Source organism: Poromitra crassiceps, assembly GCF_964638095.1.
Source record: "Poromitra crassiceps genome assembly, chromosome: 4".
Lineage (NCBI taxonomy): Eukaryota > Metazoa > Chordata > Actinopteri > Beryciformes > Melamphaidae > Poromitra > Poromitra crassiceps.
The window spans coordinates 61,333,321-61,351,397 of record NC_139626.1 but is presented as its reverse complement, the minus strand read 5'-3'; the positions used below and the strand labels follow the sequence as shown (position 1 = coordinate 61,351,397).

The following is an 18,077-nucleotide window of genomic DNA, read 5'->3' as shown; positions in this document are numbered from 1 at the left end:
ATTTTGGCCAACATTGAAATATTACAATTAGGGCCGGGACTTTAATCGCCGAAAAATTAACGCGTTAAAAAAATTAACGCATTTTAATCGCACCTTTATTTTTGCACTCGGAACGTTTCTCTCAGTAGATGAAAACGGCTCCCATTCCAGCACATGCCGTGCGTTGCTCACATGTTGCAGAGGAGCATCACTGTTTGCCTTGGTGAGAGCGGGTTTACTGACACGTTGTCAAGGTGTCGCAAGATAGTGGGTCACTTTAAGCACAGCCCTGCCAATACAGAGGAACTACACCAGCAGCAAGAAAAAGAGGCACTGATACAGGATGTTTCCACGAGGTGGAATTCAACGCTGTGTACGATCTCTCGTCTCCTGAAGAACCAAGAGGCTGTGAAGTCTCTAGCCAAACAGAAGCACAAGCTAACCATGTTGACTACATCAGAGTGGGTCAAACTGCAGAAGCTGTATACCAAAAACCATTATATTTGAAAAATGTTGCTTCTCGTATGCGATTTGATATGCGATTAAAATGCGATTAATTTCGATTAATTAATCGCAAAGCCTCTAATTAATTAGATTCATTTTTTGAATCGAGTCCCAGCCCTAATTACAATTTGTGGTAAAAATTTGGTAAAAATAAATATTACTTTATCTACCACTTATTTAGCTTAATTTGGTTGCTTCCTTGTCAACCACAATGACACATCTTGGGACATTATGCAAATTGATGTGTCAGCCCTGGGTTGGAGGGGGGAGAGGAACATGTTGTCAGCTGAGTGTGTGTGTGTGTGTGTGTGTGTGTGTGTGTGTGTGTGTGTGTGTGTGTGTGTGTGTGTGTGCGTATGCGTGTGTGTGTGTGTGTGTGTGTGTGTGTGTGTGTGTGTGTGTGCCAACAGGTTCAACAATGCGTTCCTCCCGTATCTCGAGAACCGTTGGTCGGATCTACTTCAAACTTTGGTGTACTAAGGTGTCAGACTCGGGGAGAACAACAGCCCCAACGTGACCTTTCAGCTCGGTGTGGACCACAGCAACAACTTTACGAGTCTAACATGAAATCACACTTTCTTTAGCTGAATGCCAAATTGTTATATGTCTTATTCTTGATTATGAACATTGACAAATGTTCTGTCTTGCCCTCGTGTCACATTGAAGCTTATTTATATTGCCCTGATTCAAGCATGTGTTGTCTTGCTAAGTATAATATAGGACTCAATAAACAGAATTGAACAAGGAGAGAGAATGAGAGAGAGAAGAGAACAAGAAAACACACAAGGCAAGAGGAGAGCAAGGCAAACAATCTAGCTAATCTACAGCCTAACCTACCCTATCCTAACCTAGTGGCATCCCTCAGCCTTAACCCTGACTGCAGAGACCCTCCCTCAGCCTTAACCCGGACTGCAGAGACCCTCCCTCAGCCTTAACCCTGACTGCAGAGACCCTCCCTCAGCCTTAACCCTGACTGCAGAGACCCTCCCTCAGCCTTAACCCTGACTGCAGAGACCCTCCCTCAGCCTTAACCCTGACTGCAGAGACCCGGGCCTAGAGATGGGAAATATACACAGTTACTTGCTACTTGTGTGTAAAAAAAGAAAAAACACATGTTGCATGAAGAATTACACCTGAATGAGGTCAACAACAGACACGTTTGTGTCTCTTGCCCAGGACAAAATCATCCCTTATTTTGACAAAATGTTCCATACGTTTATGGGCAATTAGAGGTTTATTGTGCTTTTGGCTTTAATTGCCCTCTCTGTTCAATCACTTTGTTTTCTAAAGTCCCTGCTTTCTCCTCCCCTACATCCCCCCCCCCCGCTCTCCTTCCCCACCTCCTCCCTTTCCCTGCTCTCTCCTCTCCCACCCCCCCCCGCTCTCCTTCCCCACCTCCTCCCTTTCCCTGCTCTCTCCTCCCCCACCCCCCCCCGCTCTCCTTCCCCACCTCCTCCCTTTCCCTGCTCTCTCCTCTCCCACCCCCCCCCGCTCTCCTTCCCCACCTCCTCCCTTTCCCTGCTCTCTCCTCTCCCACCCCCCCCCCCCGCTCTCCTTCCCCACCTCCTCCCTTTCCCTGCTCTCTCCTCTCCCACCCCCCCCCGCTCTCCTTCCCCACCTCCTCCCTTTCCCTGCTTTCTCCTCTCCCACACCCCCCCCCCGCTCTCCTTCCCCACCTCCTCCCTTTCCCTGCTCTCTCCTCTCCCACCCCCCCACCCCCGCTCTCCTTCCCCACCTCCTCCCTTTCCCTGCTCTCTCCTCTCCCACCCCCCCCCCCCGCTCTCCTTCCCCACCTCCTCCCTTTCCCTGCTCTCTCCTCTCCCACCCCCCCCCGCTCTCCTTCCCCACCTCCTCCCTTTCCCTGCTCTCTCCTCCCCCACCCCCCCCCCCCGCTCTCCTTCCCCACCTCCTCCCTTTCCCTGCTCTCTCCTCCCCCACCCCCCCCCCCGCTCTCCTTCCCCACCTCCTCCCTTTCCCTGCTCTCTCCTCTCCCACCCCCCCCCCCGCTCTCCTTCCCCACCTCCTCCCTTTCCCTGCTCTCTCCTCTCCCACACCCCCCCCGCTCTCCTTCCCCACCTCCTCCCTTTCCCTGCTCTCTCCTCCCCCACCCCCCCCCGCTCTCCTTCCCCACCTCCTCCCTTTCCCTGCTCTCTCCTCTCCCACCCCCCCACCTCCTCCCTTTCCCTGCTCTCTCCTCTCCCACCCCCCCCCGCTCTCCTTCCCCACCTCCTCCCTTTCCCTGCTCTCTCCTCTCCCACCCCCCCCCCCGCTCTCCTTCCCCACCTCCTCCCTTTCCCTGCTCTCTCCTCTCCCACCCCCCCCCCGCTCTCCTTCCCCACCTCCTCCCTTTCCCTGCTCTCTCCTCTCCCACCCCCCCCCCGCTCTCCTTCCCCACCTCCTCCCTTTCCCTGCTCTCTCCTCTCCCACCCCCCCCCCCGCTCTCCTTCCCCACCTCCTCCCTTTCCCTGCTCTCTCCTCTCCCACCTCCCCCCCCCCCACCCTGAAGTCAGGATGTTTGTCGGCGATTGGTCAGCTCCCTTCGCCAGTTCGCCTCCGCACTTTTAAACATTGTTTACAGACGGGCTATGTACCTAGTGTCCGTACTTGTCAGCAACGTAATGTAAGCAAATGACCTGCATATTTCACTCTCTGTGCATCATGTCCAAGAAGACAAGACCGGACTAGACCGCATGCGCTCACAGCAGCCATGTTTGTTGTGTAGAACTGAATGAGTGAAAGAGCGGAGGGGGGACGCCCCACGGACACACCCACACTGTCACATGCATGCAACGTCACATTGTTTCTTTTAAAAGCACGCAAAATTTCATATCGATCTTCAACCTCAAGCTGAATTGGCCATTTTCGGGATATCAAATGACACATCTCTGACAAAGTGTAAAAAAGAAGCAGTTGCTTTTGCCTCCCTAATAGCTAGGAGAAGGATTTTATTAGAGTGGAAATCTGCTGAACCACCCAAAGTCTCTGTCTGGCTTAGTGACCTGATGCTTTTCCTCAGGCTGGAAAAGATTAAGTATTCTAATAAGGGATCAACCAAAAGATTCCACTTAACCTGGGACCCTCTTATATCCCACTTCAAAAGATTAAAAACTCTTCCCTTAAATTGAACACTATAGTTGTTTTTCTCTTCCTTTTTGTTTTGTTCTATCCATCTCTTGTTGGGTGTCATGATGATCTGAGGATGTCTAAATACTTTGACAGATCGCAGCTATATAGACGAACATCCATACTGATGCTTCTGTCAGCCAATAATGTTGGGATGTAGATAGCTTGTATCCCGGATCTCTATAAATATAGCAACAGAGCTTGGTCTCATGATGTAAGCGGAGAATCAGAACCTTGATGCTCTTTGCAACCCTGTAATTCTTGTTTTTGGTTTGTTTTTTAATTGTCGTCATTGTTGTTTTTGTTGTTGTTGTTGGTTATCGATCTTCCTCTCTAGTATACCTACCTCTACTATTTGATATGTGACTGAGAGAACCTGCTAACTACACTTTAATATTAGTTTGTTTTTGTCGTGGTGGTTTTGTTTGTCAGTTTTTTGTTTTTTTTTGGAAACCCAAAGCTTGTGAAAATATCCAATATCAAACCTGATGGGTGGGAGTGGGAGGGGGTGGGGGGGTCAAGGGAGGGAGAAAATGAGACAAATGTTATGATGTTACCTGTATATTATCTGACTACTCTAATAAAAACATTATAAAAAAAAAAAAAAAAAAAAAGGCACGCAAATTATTTTTAACTCCGTGAACGTCATGAAAACACATCTATTCACATCGAAAAAATAACACATTTAAAGGGTCTTGAATTTGAAATCGACCTAAGACTTTTCAATACTTTTCAAGGGTCTTGATCTTCCCTAAATTGATTTACCATCTTTTAATACTTTTCAAGACCCCGTGAATACCCCGTTTACTATACTGGCCTGCAAAGCTAAAAGGGGGTAACTCGCCAGAGTGTAGAACTGAGAAAAATGACTTTAAAGTTTTGTTGTTGTCCAGCCAAATGTAGTGTGGGAAGAAAACTGGAAATGTGTTCATTATTTGTTTATTTAATGTAGTTATTTATCTACATAATTTTTTTTAGCTCAAACTTGACCTTTGACCCTTATTTGGAAGTTACCTTACTCTGGCTTTGCATTGTCTGCAAAATAATAAGGGGTGATGCCAAGCAAAAAGACAGTAACTTCAATTTGATCCTTCATTTGGTTGCTTATCACTATATAAAACCAGTATATATGATAATAATGATAACATAGACATGAAGTCTCATGTTCATGGCACAATTACGCTTAATATAATATACGTATAAATATAATATAACTAGATTATCAGGCCGCTACACATCCTTCAAGCCTAGTTTGGTGGGACTCTTGTTGGCCCGTTGTGTGTCTGTGTGTTGGCGCCTCGGGGGTTAATGTCATATGAGCTGGCTCCTCGGGGGTTGATGTCGTATGAGCTGGCACATCTGGGGTTAATTTCATATGAGCGGCACCTCAGGGGTTAATGTATGAGCTGGTACCTCAGGGGTTAATGTCATATGAGCTGGCGCCTCGGGGGTTAATGTTGTATGACCTGGTAGCTCAGTGGTTAATGTCATATGAGCTGGTGCCTCGGGGGTTAATGTCATATGAGCTGGCACCTCTGGGGTAAATTTCATATGTGCGGCGCCTCGGGGGTTAATGTTGTATGAGCTGGTACCTGGAGGGTTAATGTTGTATGAGCTGGCACCTCTGGGGATAATGCCGTATGAGCTGGCACCTCTGGGGTTAATTTTATATGAGCGGCACCTCTGGGGTTAATGTTGGATGAGCTGGTACCTCAGGGGTTAATGTCATATGAGCTGGCGCCTCGGTGGTTAATGTTGTATCAGCTGGTACCTCTGGGGTTAATTACATATGAGCGACGCCTCGGGGGTTAATGTTGTATGAGCTGGCACCTCCGGGGTTAATTTCATATGCGCAGTGCCTCTGGGGTTAATGTGGTATGAGCTGTTGCCTCGGGGGTTAAATTTGTATGAGCTGGCGCATCAGGGTTAATGTGGTAGGAGCTGGCATCTCGGGGGTTAATGTGGTATGAGCTGGCGCCTCGGGGGTTAATGTCATATGAGTTGGCGTCTCTGGGGTTAATGTTGTACGAGCTGGAGGCTCGGGGGTTAATGTCATATGAGTTAGCGTCTCTGGGGATAATGTTGTACGAGCTGGAGCCTCGGGGGTTAATGTGGTATGATCTGGTGCCTCGGGGGTTAATGTCATATGAGTTAGCGTCTCTGGGGATAATGTTGTACGAGCTGGAGCCTCGGGGGTTAATGTGTTATGAGCTGGAGCCTCGGGGGTTAATGTCATATGAGTTAGCGTCTCTGGGGATAATGTTGTACGAGCTGGAGCCTCGGGGGTTAATGTGGTACGAGCTGGAGCCTCGGGGGTTAATGTGGTACGAGCTGGAGCCTCGGGGGTTAATGTCATATGAGTTGGCGTCTCTGGGGATAATGTTGTACGAGCTGGAGCCTCAGGGGTTAATGTGGTATGAGCTGGTGCCTCGGGGTTAATGTCATATGAGTTGGCGTCTCTGGGGATAATGTTGTACGAGCTGGAGCCTCAGGGGTTAATGTGGTATGAGCTGGTGCCTCGGGGGTTAATGTCATATGAGGTGGCTCGCGGGTTAATGTATAAGGGTTAGGGGGTTAATGCCATATGAGCTGGCAACCTTGGGAGTTAATGTGGGTGTGTGTGTGGGTGTCTGTGTGGGTGGGGGTGGTATTGGTCCGATGTCACAATCATGACATTAGGCCTGCCCAGTAATGTAACTCATACCTCAACTCAACCTGAGCATTCTGGTGAGTTACCCCCTTTTTGCGTTGCAGGGCAGAGCGTTCAGAGTGCAGTCAAACCAAACCAAACAACCGTAACTGATGTTACCTTAGTCTTGCTTGGCTTTTCTAGGGCTTTTGGAAGTTACTGTAAATATGACCGCCTATTTTCTCCAAAAAACAACACAATTGACTCAAGATATTTTTCCACATGATAAAGCAGATCTTCAATGTTCCAAAAATGACAAAAACTCATTTTTGACAAAAATTTAGTTACCCCCTTTTAGCTTTGCAGGGCATAGTTTTATTACCGCTACTGATGTTGTGTTGGTCAGTAAAGCACTTTGTAAATCATTTTTACAACAGTTCTACATCAATTAAGTTAGCACTAGTACAGTCCGCCCCATGCACCGCCCCATGCGCCCCCCCCCCCCCCCCCCCCCGCAAAGGACAGACATACAGACATGGAAGTATTGTATACCAGTGACTTGTGCTGTTTGAGGCTACCCTTATTTGTGTCTCATTCAAATCAGCTGTAGACGGTCTAACCCCAGACCTGGGCCAGATGCAGCCCCTCTCATGATGCTTCTGCCTGGCCCGGGAGGTCTAAGACAAACCACACCAGACTTCATCGTCAACTCATAAACTCATTTCCTCTTTTTCAAGAAGAGCCAAATCCACAACGGTGGAGTGGGCGTGGCTTCGAAGGTCTGGAGCCAGGCTAAGAACAATCCAATGAGATGACATCAATTGCCTGTTCCAAGTGATTTTTAATCTACTAAATTCAGGAGAATAAGTGCCCAGTACGTTTTCTATCATTTCACCTAGTGATCAAATTAGACATGATTACGACATGACAAAATAAAACAAAACAAAAACGCCGGCAACAATCTGGGTTTCTCATGTGGCCCCCCCCCCCAGGAAAAATAATCTAACTTCTATCTGTGGGCATGTTGCTACGGTGTTTGTATGTGTGCGTGCATTGTTATCAACTGTTCCCTGAAGATCATCAAAGACACAAACCATCCCCACAACAGCCTCCTCAGAGAGGAGATACAGGGTCCCAAAAGCACGCACAAATCGCTTGAGGGACAGTTTCTTCCCGCAGGCCACGAGACTCCTTAACATACACAAATAGTGTGGGTAGCTGTACTGTACCGCACTGTAGCTGCTACCATTATGTATGTCTAATGTTTAATTGTATGTTTAATTAGGTATATGCTATTTGCACCTGTGCAAACAGAACGTCGACTATGTTTAAGTATGTCTAAAGTATGCACATGCCATGTGCACCTATGTGCAGTGAATATGCCACTGTCTCTGACTTGTCTTATCACTCTACTGCCTTATTGCTTGTTGTGTCTCTTGTTGTTTTTGCACTCATATGCCCTGTTATATTTGTACTATGTTGTAAACGGAGTCCACAGCACAAGAATTTCACAAGTGATACTTGCACTACGGAGTGACAATAAAAGTCTTGAATCTTGTTATTGCTACAATGGCTAGCCTGGCTAGAGCTAATGCTGGCTGGTATTCCAACTTATCTGTGTATTGGGCTTAAAAACAATATACAGTCTCATCATATCAAATCAGTGTCATCCAGAGATGGGGACTTGGACTTGAGACTTGGACTTGAGTCATACTTAACTCGTGCACATACAGTGATTTGAGACTTGTCCTCAAAGACTTGCGACTTGACTTGAGATTTGGGACCTGTGATTTTTTTTTTTTTTTTTTTTTTTTTTTGCTCATTAAAGTCGAGCTGAACCCAAAAATGACTTTTTTTTTCTTTTAGTTCAAATACCTGGGTATGCAGTGCACCTATTTAATAATGTGTGCACACACAAAACAAAATCATAATTTCTTTAGTTTTTTTCACATCAAAAGTTCATTTTTCAAGATTTCATTGATAACAGTAATCTACAGTTTGCTGACGTCACCTAGTACTATCAAATTTCTACCCCATTTCAACCAATCATATCACGACATGGCAGCTGTCAATCAAATCTTCATTTCAGGATACTTTTCTCTTCCAAAAGAAAGAGAAAATGGCGCCTAGTGCCTGTCATCTGGCAGAATTCCTATCCCATAAACTAAGTACTAACTTGGCCAATTGTATGAAACATGAACAAGAAACAAAAACAATAATCTCTAAGAATGCAAAGAAATGTAACTGGCTCATTAAAAACGCACATTCCAGGAATATCGTATTTACAGCAATAGTGATAAAGGCGCGCGCTTGAGAGCCTGGTTGTCAGGGGTCGCCCTCGGAGATTCCAGGCGGGCGGGCAGCACCCATGCATCGGATTGTCCGCTCGCTCCGCACGAAGCAGCTGGCTGCCTGGTACTCCGCGGATCCCACTCACGTAGCACGACAACACGCTGAATCCCACTGGATTTGAGGGGTGGAACACGCCATGATTGGCCAATGCCAAAGCCAGTCCCCAGAATTGTCAAATCAAATCATCGACACCCGGCATTGTGCGGCTTGTGGTCCGCCTCTCAACCCTGTCATCTCAGACAAGATTTGTTTGAGTCTCCGACGCTCGAGCATTTGCATTCGCCTCCGGTTCACCTCGACTTTAACATTAAGGGAATGTCTAATAATAATGTCAACTAATCAATGCTGATTGATTGATTGATTAGTGAGGATAATACAGTAGCCTACATGCTTTGAATTCCTTAGTTTGAGTTATGCCGTGTTTTAAGCAGACATGATGCATGCAGCAGATGATACAGTGGTGGAAATGGGCAGGTTTTACTCTGGGAACCAGACTGCTAATAAATAGGAAGCTATCAGGCGTTAGTAGGTGTTTGTTTCTGGCTGGTATTCTGACTTATATACTATCTGTGTATTGGGCTTAAAAGCAATAGACAGTATCATATCAAATCAGTGTCATCCAGAGATGGGGACTTGGACTTGAGACTTGGACTTGAGTCATACTTAAAGGGATAGTTGGGTTTGTTTGAAGTGGGGTCCTATCAGCTAGTTCCATACACTAACTGAAATAGGTCCAGTGGTCTGGACGCTGAGCGCACCGTGTATTGAGACCCAGCACTCTGGAGCAACAGCCTCCACAGCTCTGTCTCTCTAGTACACGGGGCCAAGAACTAAAACGTAATTTAGCCACCTAAAACAACGCCCACCTAAACAAATCAATATCTGTGTACATGCACGCTCTATTTTGACAATTTTCAGCGCTTTACTTTTCCGCCAAACAGCCGTCTCATTCGGCACTACTTTTTCTCCCAACCCTACAACTACCGTATTCCTGCACTAACGTTAGCCAGTGCCTGCTATACAGTGCTGATATGTAACGTTGCATAGCCTACCCAAATGCCAGGCGATCTGAAGGCAGAAATCTCTCTCTGATTGTGTGCTTAGCAGTGAACAATCGTCACGTGAGGCTTTTGAAACATGGTTGCAGAGATGACCCAGCTCTGCTTAACTTTACTTAGCTAGCTCTTCCTAGCTAACGTTATCCAAATGCCAGCTGATCTGAAGGCAGAAATCTCTCTCCGATTGTGTACTTCGCAGTGAAATTGTCTTTATGTCTGTCTCAGTGGTCTCCGTGTCCGCTGTTTAATGACGCTGATAGAAAGACAGATGAAAATAGAATTTTGAATTTATTTTAATACGATCGCAAACATTGGTAACGTTACCCAGCTCTGCCTAATGTTAACAGCTAGCTCTTCCTAGCTAACGTTAGCTGGCAGTTCCTGCTATAGTCAATACACTGCTGATATCTAACGTTGCATACCCAAATGCCAGGCGATCTGAAGGCAGAAATCTCTCTCCGATTGTGTAGCCTACTTAGCAGTGAAAAATGGTCACGTTACGTTACGCTATTGGAACATCATGGTTGCAGAGATGAGCCAGCTCTTCCTAACTTGACTTAGCTACAGTAGCTCTCCCTAGCTAACGTTAGCTGCCTGCTACTGTCAATACACTGCTGATATATGCAACGTTGCATATCCAAATGCCAGCCGATCTGAAGGCAGAAATCTCTCTCTGATTGTGTAACTTAGCGGTGAAAAGTCGTCCGTGTCTGCTCAAAACAGCGTCTCAGTGGTCTCCATTACTGACCAGAGTTGGTGAGGTCACGCAATGTTTTCTTTGTGCTCTCGTCGCTGCACCCAGCATGTCCGAAGAGGAGCGTTCGATTCACATCGGAAATGAATTCATATTGAACGTTCTATTAATATTGAAGGAACAAAAACAGTGGTCTGCACTCCGTCAGGTCCGCGTTGACACACCGCGCGGGTTTGAGGTCGATCCGACCGACGCTTCTCGAGATACGCGAAGGACAGAGAGACGGACAGAGACGCGCTTGCTCAAATTATAGTGTCGATATCATCGTAGAATGTCCAATTCTTGTATTGACAATAGTACAACTCAGGAAGCTTGTAATTAAGTTTATAATTCCTCCAAAAAGGTCTGGAAACAATCATTCTTAAATTATATTACTTTTGGTTGCAGGTTATAGAATAGAATAGAATAGAATAGAATAGAATAGAATAGAATAGAATAGATGTGTTAACATGAATCTGAGGTAAAATTATCTCATTCTGGTACTAAGAGACAGTCATCGTTGTAAAACTTACAGGACCAGCGCGGTCCATCTCACCCTCCTCGTCCCCCCCGTCATCGTGGAGGTCAAAAGGTCGTGGTTGGGGGTGCGTGGGGCCGGCTGTCACCAGCTCCGCGGGACGCTCCGCCTCCTTCAGGTGCTGCAGGTAGTTGTAGTCGTCGTCAAAGTAAACTCCAAACTTCCTCTGCTCCTCCAGCCGCTCCTCTGCCTCCACCTGGGACACACACACACACACACACACACACACACACACACACACACACACACAGAGTTATGGAGCTTCTCCTGTCTGCAAACCAAAATATATCATTTATAGACGGTTTTCACCAGAGCGCAACCCCACAGCACTTCCTTTTTCTCAGCATTCGGCAAACTGCAGAAATATTCACTCGACATCGTTACTTTTGTTTTCGCCGCTCAGCTGTATAGACGGTTTTCACAGAATGGTCAGTCCTGCACTTGAATGTTTTTTTTTCTTTTATGTCCATAGCACACACTGCAACAGGAAGTGAGCGGGGGTTCAATTTAGAATGTTTTTGTTGTCAAGTTAAAACCGTCTATATATGAAATCAGACATATAGTTGAAGTATACACTTAGGTTGAAGTCATTAAAGAATGCACAGATTTCAGGTTAACAAACTATAGTTAGCGATATTTTATTTACCGATACTGTATCGATATTTGGACGCCAAGTATCAATAAAAAAAATAAAAATAAAATGTTTGCAGGCCATGCCATGCCATGCCAGGCCTCTGCTGATTCCCACCCCTAATCGATACTGTATCGATATTTCCCATATGGATGTTTTTGCACAGCCGTGTGGTCAGTGACACAATAAGAATACTTTTTATTTCAGTGCGTTCAGTAACACACTCAACACTCAGTAGTTTTGACTAAATGTGTTCACTAACTTATGAGTATAAAGTGATGTACATATTATTACACTACCTGGGTGGTACACAGTGTGTTGTATCTTTAGTAGGGATGCACCGATCGATCGGCACGTGACCGGAAATGGCCGATTTTCACGTGATCGGCCTCGATCGGTGATCTGCGCCGGTCACTCTAAATAGCCGATTCTGTGAGCCGATTTTCACATGACGTGCGCGCACCCCAAAGCACCGAGACAGGCACCCAGCCACCACACCACACACGCCAGCATACCTTCCTCGTTGTGGATTTTTTTCACCGTCAGTGAAGTAGACAAATCTCGCAGTTTGTCACACATGCAAGTCGAAAATAAGCCGTGGAGACAGAGATGCGGCCGAGTCCCGCTCGGCTGGAGTCCAGTCTGAGCGGCTCGCTTCACCTCACTGGCCCCCCTCTCTCTGCTCTCTCTACCCGGGAAGCAGTGCTGCTGCACCCGGCCACAGTGCACAGCCGACTTGGCGAGGTGAACGCGAGCATTGTGTCCACCATTCCCCGACCTGCCTTTTCCATTCCACATCAGCGCTGGTGCCTCAGCCTGTCAGTCATGTTGTAACGTAGATACAGGAGAGACTATTTGTTTCGTATTGCAAATAGAACGACGGACATAATAATAAAAATGCATCGGACTCACAAGTGTGCAAGGATTTCTGTGCGTGACGATATTTTTTCGGATGGCAGATAAAAATACGCATACCAAACTTCAGACTGTGTGTAAACTCCGCCTGATATTCAGACTGAAGATCGTTACTGTAACTCATAAACTCATTTCCCCTCTACTCAAGAGGACTGGTCTGGAGCCAGGCTATAAACTCCTTGTCCATGGATCATTTTGATGTTCTGTTGCACCTGTTTTCTTTTGGAAAAGTAAATGCATGATAGCTGTGGGATATAGGCTATTGGATTTAATTTAATTGTTGTATTCATTGTATTTGCACAAAAAAGCTCTGTCCAGTAGCCTAACCTGGAACACTTTTATTTTGAGATGTGTTTGAGTGAGATGGTCCTACTTCATGCAAATGATAAGATAAGATTATTTGGATCCCCATTAGATGTAAGAATTGTTCTATGAATCTTAATTTTCAAACAAAGTTACAAAAACGTTTGTGTAAGCTGTCAATTGTTGTTTTTAGAAAAAAAAATCGGAATCGGCAAAAATCGGTATCGGCAAGTCAGACTATTCAAAAATCGGAAATCGGAATCGGCCAAGAAAATGGCAATCGGTGCATCCCTAATCTTTAGCTCTATTATTTTATTTTGAGTAAATTCTGTAGAATATCGCAATATATCGCAATATGTATCGCATCGCAATATATAGTGATACAATCGTATCGTGACCCAAGTATCGTGATACGTATCGTATCGTGAGATCCTTGCCAATACCCAGCCCTAATGTCAAAGTTAAATACGTTCATACTGATCGAGTTTGAGTTTGAAAGACCAGAAAAGCCTTTTTTTTGGATATAAACACTGTCTGAAGAGGCAGCTGAGGTTTTCCTTCGCTATAAATCCGGACGGGGAGGGAGTGGATTTGCAGTTGTATCCAGAATGTGTGTTGGGACAGTTCCTTGTGGCTACGCTCGTTGCAGAAGACAGAATGTGTGTTGGGACAGTTCCTTGTGGCTACGCTCATGCAGAAGACAGAATGTGTGTTGGGACTAGGGCATTCACAGACTAGTCGACTAGTAAAACCACTAGTCGACACTGTGCTTAGTAGTCGACTAGTCGTTTTAGCAAAAAAAAAAAAAAAATCTTTAAGAAAGAACATGAGGTATTTTTACACGACATACATGGACTATCATATCCCATATCCCATATCCCCCACAAAGAACATCAAAACACAACAAAACAAAACAAGAAAACTGCATAAGATACACAATAATCCAAGAACAAACAAGACTATTGGACAAACAACCAAACAAAAACAATGCATTCAAAGTAAATACATAGATTTTGCCCTGTTGGCAGCTAGGAAATGCATAGCTTTAAATTGGAAAGCATCCAATCCCCCAGCTGTAGTTCACTGGTGGAATGAACTCTCAAGCTACCATACGTTGGATAACATTTACTACAAGAGCAAAGGCAGATTCTTAGACATCCCCAAAATATGGCAACCACATACAGAGTTTGACTTTAAGAACTTTTTTACCCCAGTGTCATTAGGCTTATCAGGATAGGAGCTGAATGCATTGTTTTTTAAAGATTAAAAAAAAAATTTAATTAATTAATTAATTAAAGAAAAATTAAAAACGGTTAGTCGACTAGTCCAGCGTTTCTCAACTGGTGGGTCGCGACCCAAAGGTGGGTCGCGGGGCCGTTTTTATTGGGTCGCGGACATTGGCCATTTTTTTTTTCATATTTCATTTGAGTTAAATTCAGATTATTGAAACTGGATTAGCCTGACCAGTTTTACTTGTTTAACAATCTGAAGCATATGCTCTGCCTGTAATTCAAGAGAAGTCTGCCTTTTCATTTCATATTTAATTTGAGTTCAATTCAGATGATTGAAACTGGATTAGCATGGCCCCAGTTTAATTAAAATTTATGACCAGTTTAACTAAAAAGCATATAGCCTGCCTGTGATTCCTTTTTATTTCATATTAGTTAAATTCAGACTATTGAAAATGGATTAGCATGACCAGGTTAACTTGTTTTATTATTATTATCATTATTATTAACTTGTTTAAAAACATATATAGGCATGTAATTCAAGATAAGTCTGCCTTTTATTTCATATTTCATACAGTTCAAATAAGACTTTCTGAGCATGACCAGTTTGACTTGTTTAAATTTAAAAACATATAGGCCTGTAATTCAAGTCTGCCTTATTTCAATTGGTTTTTAGCCCTAGTTGCACTTCTGTTGCACTTTTTTGTTCATTTGAGGTTTATAACAGTGCATGAAGGCATTGTGTATTAAATTAATGCGCTATTTTTTGTGCAATAAATTTGAGTGGTTTAAAAAAAAATCTGAAATTTGGGTCGCGACTTCATGACAAGGAAAATAGTGGGTCCTGAGGCTACACCAGTTGAGAACCACTGGACTAGTCGACTACCTTTAGGGACGACTAGTCGACTAGTAAAATTCACTAGTCGTGAATGCCCTAGTTGGGACAGTTCCTTGTGGCTACGCTCGTTGCAGAAGACAGAATGTGTGTTGGGACAGTTCCTTGTGGATACGCTGGTTGCAGAAGACAGTGGTGCTCTGCTCGTACCTTGCCAGCGGGCAGCAGGACGCGCTGTGGCGCCGTCTCGTCGGCAGCAAGCGGGTCTCTCTGACTCCTGTGGACCAGGTGAAAGGTCACCGCCGCCTTCTTCTCAATGAACGACTTCTTCTTCCGGTGAGGCTGGAACACAGCAGGAACAACGCAGCGGTTAAACCACATCACTGGTCCACAAACTCAACTCAAATCAAACTCTCAATAACTCAAGTGTTTCCCCTAGATGCATTCCACTGTCAAAAACAAACAAACGATAGGACAATTATATAATTAAAATAGGAATATTATTGGAATACTGTAGATCCCAATTGTTCTTTGATTGTTCTTTGATTGCCTTGTCTGTTTCACTATATTTGAATTTGTATACCTCTTGCCTTTAGTGTGTCATTCAATTCATGTTTCTGTGGTTGTCCTACAACCAAATGGGGTGATGCCCCTAGAGGCCCCCAAAAATGGTGCATACAATCTCACCTGGCACACCTGTGGTGAATCCATAGAATTACCCTGTTTGTTTGATTTTATCATTACACCCTGAAGAAGGCAGAAGCCCATCCAAATATGCCTGGACCTGGATCATTCCACTTTTCCTCTTCATTTGACTGTAGATCCCTCTTGCCAAATACAATTGTATTGACTGTATCTCCTACTAGACAGGGCACGCTTTGACTGTATCTCCTACTAGACAGAGCACGCTTTGACTGTATCTCCTACTAGACAGGGCACGCTTTGACTGTATCTCCTACTAGACAGGGCACGCTTTGACTGTATCTCCTACTAGACAGGGCACGCTTTGACTGTATCTCCTACTAGACAGGGCACGCTTTGACTGTATCTCCTACTAGACAGGGCACGCTTTGACTGTATCTCCTACTAGACAGGGCACGCTTTGACTGTATCTCCTACTAGACAGGGCACGCTTTGACTGTATCTCCTACTAGACAGGGCACGCTTTGACTGTATCTCCTACTAGACAGGGCACGCTTTGACTGTATCTCCTACAGGGCACGCTTTGACTGTATCTCCTACTAGACAGGGCACGCTTTGACTGTATCTCCTACTAGACAGGGCACGCTTTGACTGTATCTACTACTAGACAGGGCACGCTTTGACTGTATCTCCTACTAGACAGGGCACGCTTTGACTGTATCTCCTACTAGACAGGGCACGCTTTGACTGTATCTCCTACTAGACAGGGCACGTTTTGACTGTATCTCCTACTAGACAGGGTACGCTTTGACTGTATCTCCTACTAGACAGGGCACGCTTTGACTGTATCTCCTACTAGACAGGGCACGCTTTGACTATCTCCTACTAGACAGGGCACGCTTTGACTGTATCTCCTACTAGACAGGGCACGCTTTGACTATCTCCTACTAGACAGGGCACGCTTTGACTGTATCTCCTACTAGACAGGGTACGCTTTGACTGTATCTCCTACTAGACAGGGCACGCTTTGACTGTATCTCCTACTAGACAGGGCACGTTTTGACTGTATCTCCAACTAGACAGGGCACGCTTTGACTGTATCTCCTACTAGACAGGGCACGCTTTGACTGTATCTCCTACTAGACAGGGCACGCTTTGACTGTATCTCCTACTAGACAGGGCACGCTTTGACTATATCCTACTAGACAGGGCACGCTTTGACTATCTCCTACTAGACAGGGCACGCTTTGACTGTATCTCCTACTAGACAGGGCACGCTTTGACTGTATCTCCTACTAGACAGGGCACGCTTTGACTGTATCTCCAACTAGACAGGGCACGCTTTGACTGTATCTCCAACTAGACAGGGCACGCTTTGACTATATCCTACTAGACAGGGCACGCTTTGACTATCTCCTACTAGACAGGGCACGCTTTGACTGTATCTCCTACTAGACAGGGCACGCTTTGACTCTATCTCCTACTAAACAGGGCACGCATTGCCTCTATCTCCTACTAGACAAGGCACGCTTTGACTCTATCTCCTACTAGACAGGGCACGCATTGCCTCTATCTCCTACTAGACAAGGCACGCTTTGACTCTATCTCCTACTAAACAGGACACGCTTTGACTGTATCTACTAGACAGGGCACGCTTTGACTGTATCTCCTACTAGACAGGGCACGCTTTGACTGTATCTCCTACTAGACAGGGCACGCTTTGACTGTATCTCCTACTAGACAGGGCACGCTTTGACTGTATCTCCTACTAGACAGGGCACGCTTTGACTGTATCTACTAGACAGGGCACGCTTTGACTGTATCTACTAGACAGGGCACGCTTTGACTGTATCTACTAGACAGGGTACGCTTTGACTGTATCTACTAGACAGGGCACGCTTTGACAGGGCACGCTTTGACTGTATCTACTAGACAGGGCACGCTTTGACAGGGCACGCTTTGACTGTATCTACTAGACAGAGCACGCTTTGACTGTATCTACTAGACAAGTCACACTTTGACTGTATCTACTAGACAGGTCACACTTTGACTGTATCTACTAGACAGGGCACTCTTTGACTGTATCTACTAGACAGGGCACACTTTGACTGTATCTACTAGACAGGTCACACTTTGACTGTATCTACTAGACAGGTCACACTTTGACTGTATCTACTAGACAGGGCACACTTTGACTGTATCTACTAGACAGGTCACACTTTGACTGTATCTACTAGACAGGTCACACTTTGACTGTATCTACTAGACAAGTCACACTTTGACTGTATCTACTAGACAGGTCACACTTTGACTGTATCTACTAGACAGGGCACACTTTGACTGTATCTACTAGACAGGGCACACTTTGACTGTATCTACTAGACAGGGCACTCTTTGACTGTATCTCCTACTAGACAGGGCACACTTTGACTGTATCTACTAGACAGGGCACTCTTTGACTGTATCTCCTACTAGACAGGGCACACTTTGACTGTATCTACTAGACAGGGCACACTTTGACTGTATCTCCTACTAGACAGGGCACGCTTTGACTGTATCTACTAGACACAGGGCACGCTTTGACTGTATCTACTAGACAGGGCACG

General features: G+C 45.3%; 1 protein-coding gene across 1 annotated transcript in view; it reads right to left on the bottom strand.

Annotated features, from left to right (window-relative positions):
• The window catches only part of LOC310774515 (protein LTV1 homolog), a 70,785-nt gene that overhangs the window by 30,086 nt on the left and 22,622 nt on the right, over positions 1–18,077 (bottom strand). Inside the window, exons 2-3 of the mRNA XM_083634596.1 lie at positions 15,040–15,171; positions 10,912–11,112 (exon numbers count right to left, since the gene is read on the bottom strand). Of these exons, the coding sequence (XP_083490722.1) occupies positions 10,912–11,112; positions 15,040–15,171 (333 nt within the window). The remainder of the gene's footprint in view (positions 1–10,911; positions 11,113–15,039; positions 15,172–18,077) is intronic.